Source organism: Echinops telfairi, unplaced genomic scaffold, assembly GCF_000313985.2.
Source record: "Echinops telfairi isolate 266 unplaced genomic scaffold, ASM31398v2 ScPeMD7_7441;HRSCAF=8479, whole genome shotgun sequence".
Lineage (NCBI taxonomy): Eukaryota > Metazoa > Chordata > Mammalia > Afrosoricida > Tenrecidae > Echinops > Echinops telfairi.
This window is the reverse complement of record NW_022111341.1, coordinates 1,371,813-1,373,505: the sequence shown is the minus strand read 5'-3', so window position 1 is coordinate 1,373,505 and position 1,693 is coordinate 1,371,813. Positions and strand designations below refer to the sequence as shown.

The following is a 1,693-nucleotide window of genomic DNA, read 5'->3' as shown; positions in this document are numbered from 1 at the left end:
TGTCAGCAACAAGAAGAAACAGAGTGTCTGGGTCTGGCCTCCAGTGAGCTATTTATCTCCAAAGCACCTCCAAATGAGGTCATCAAGCTGCAACCTGATTGACAGGCTAGACTCCACCCCTTTACAAGTTGACAGATTATGTAACTGCCACATACCCTTTCAAATATGACTTTCTGAGAAAGGCCCTCCCTAAATGTGTTTTTCTGTATTACCCGACCCTTGAAGAAAACCTTTTCCACTAGCCAAATACTAACACGGCGTCAGGGGCAAGTGTCAGAATACAACTTTGTTGATCTACACACTTTCTTCTTCCTTCTCTCTAACTAGGATTTCCATTTCCGAAACCACCTTTGATCTCCCATCTGGAGGGAGGGACAGAGCCCTGGATTCAGGATCTACAGGATATGGAGTCCTTGAGCTGCTCCTACCCAAGTGAGTGAAAGAGCTTTCAGTTCCTTTCTGCCTTCCAAGTAATGGAATGGTTATAGAATGATCCCCACTGGTGGCCTAACTGTTATGACACCTACAATGGAAATCCACTTAGGGAACCTTAGGAAGAAAAATAAGAGCAAACTACTTGGACAATGATTATTACCTAATTTGTTCTTTACAGCCTGTCTATTGTTGTTCTGTGCCTTGGAGTCGATTACAGCTCAGAACACCCAGTTCAGTAGAATGAAACACCCAGGGTTCAGTGGAATGAAACATCACCGTGTTCAGTGGAATGAAACATCACCCAGGGTTCAGTAGAATGAAACACCCAGGGTTCAGTGGAATGAAACATCACCCAGGGTTCAGTGGAATGAAACATCGCCCAGGGTTCAGTAGAATGAAACACCCAGGGTTCAGTGGAATGAAACATCGCCCAGGGTTCAGTGGAATGAAACATCACCCAGGGTTCAGTGGAATGAAACATCACCCAGGGTTCAGTGGAATGAAACATCACCCAGGGTTCAGTGGAATGAAACATCACCCAGGGTTCAGTAGAATGAACCATTGCCCCACCCTGTGCCTCCTCACAATTATTGCTGTGTTTGAACCCATTATTGTATTGTGTCAACCCATCTCATTGAAGGTCCTCCTCTTTTTTTAGTGTCTCCCTACTTAACCAAACATGATATCCTGCTCTAGGGCCATATCCCTTCAATGGAATATCATCTGAAAACATAGCTAAAATATTTGGTGCTGAGAAAAAAAATTATCCTCACTTCTAACCCATCTAAAATAACTTATCTAACACCCTCTTTGAAAATGAGCTCTCAAAAACTCAAAGAACATCGTGTTTCTCCCCCAGTTTTTCTTTAAGACCTGAGTCAGCAGTGTGGAAGCCATATTTGACTTCCTCTGGTTACACAAGGAAGAGGGAGAAACTAACTTCACCCCAGCCCAAGGCCAATTGCCACAATGCAGAGATCAGACATTTCTCCACCCTCCGTTATTTCTTTACCCTATCCTGGCACCAACCTTTCCTCCAACAACACTCTATTCTCTTGGGCTTGAATAGTCCAGTGCAAAGGCCACACAGAACTTAACAATGAGCCTTGTCATTATGGGGCTTATTAGGGAAGTTATAAGTGGCATAGTGGGTACACATCCAAGGTCAGCAGTTCAAAATCACCAGCCACTCCACAGAAGAAAGATGAAGATTTCTACTCCCACAAAAAAGTTAGTCTCAATATGATTTTTTTGTTCT

At 43.5% G+C, this 1,693-nt stretch overlaps 1 protein-coding gene across 1 annotated transcript in view; it reads left to right on the top strand.

The window, feature by feature from the left end:
- The first annotated feature begins 153 nt into the window (after positions 1-153).
- ZNF311 (zinc finger protein 311) overlaps positions 154-1,693 on the top strand; it is an 8,592-nt gene continuing 7,052 nt past the window's right edge. The window contains exon 1 of the mRNA XM_045298701.1: positions 154-432. Within this exon, the coding sequence (XP_045154636.1) occupies positions 405-432 (28 nt within the window). The 5' untranslated portion in view covers positions 154-404. The remainder of the gene's footprint in view (positions 433-1,693) is intronic.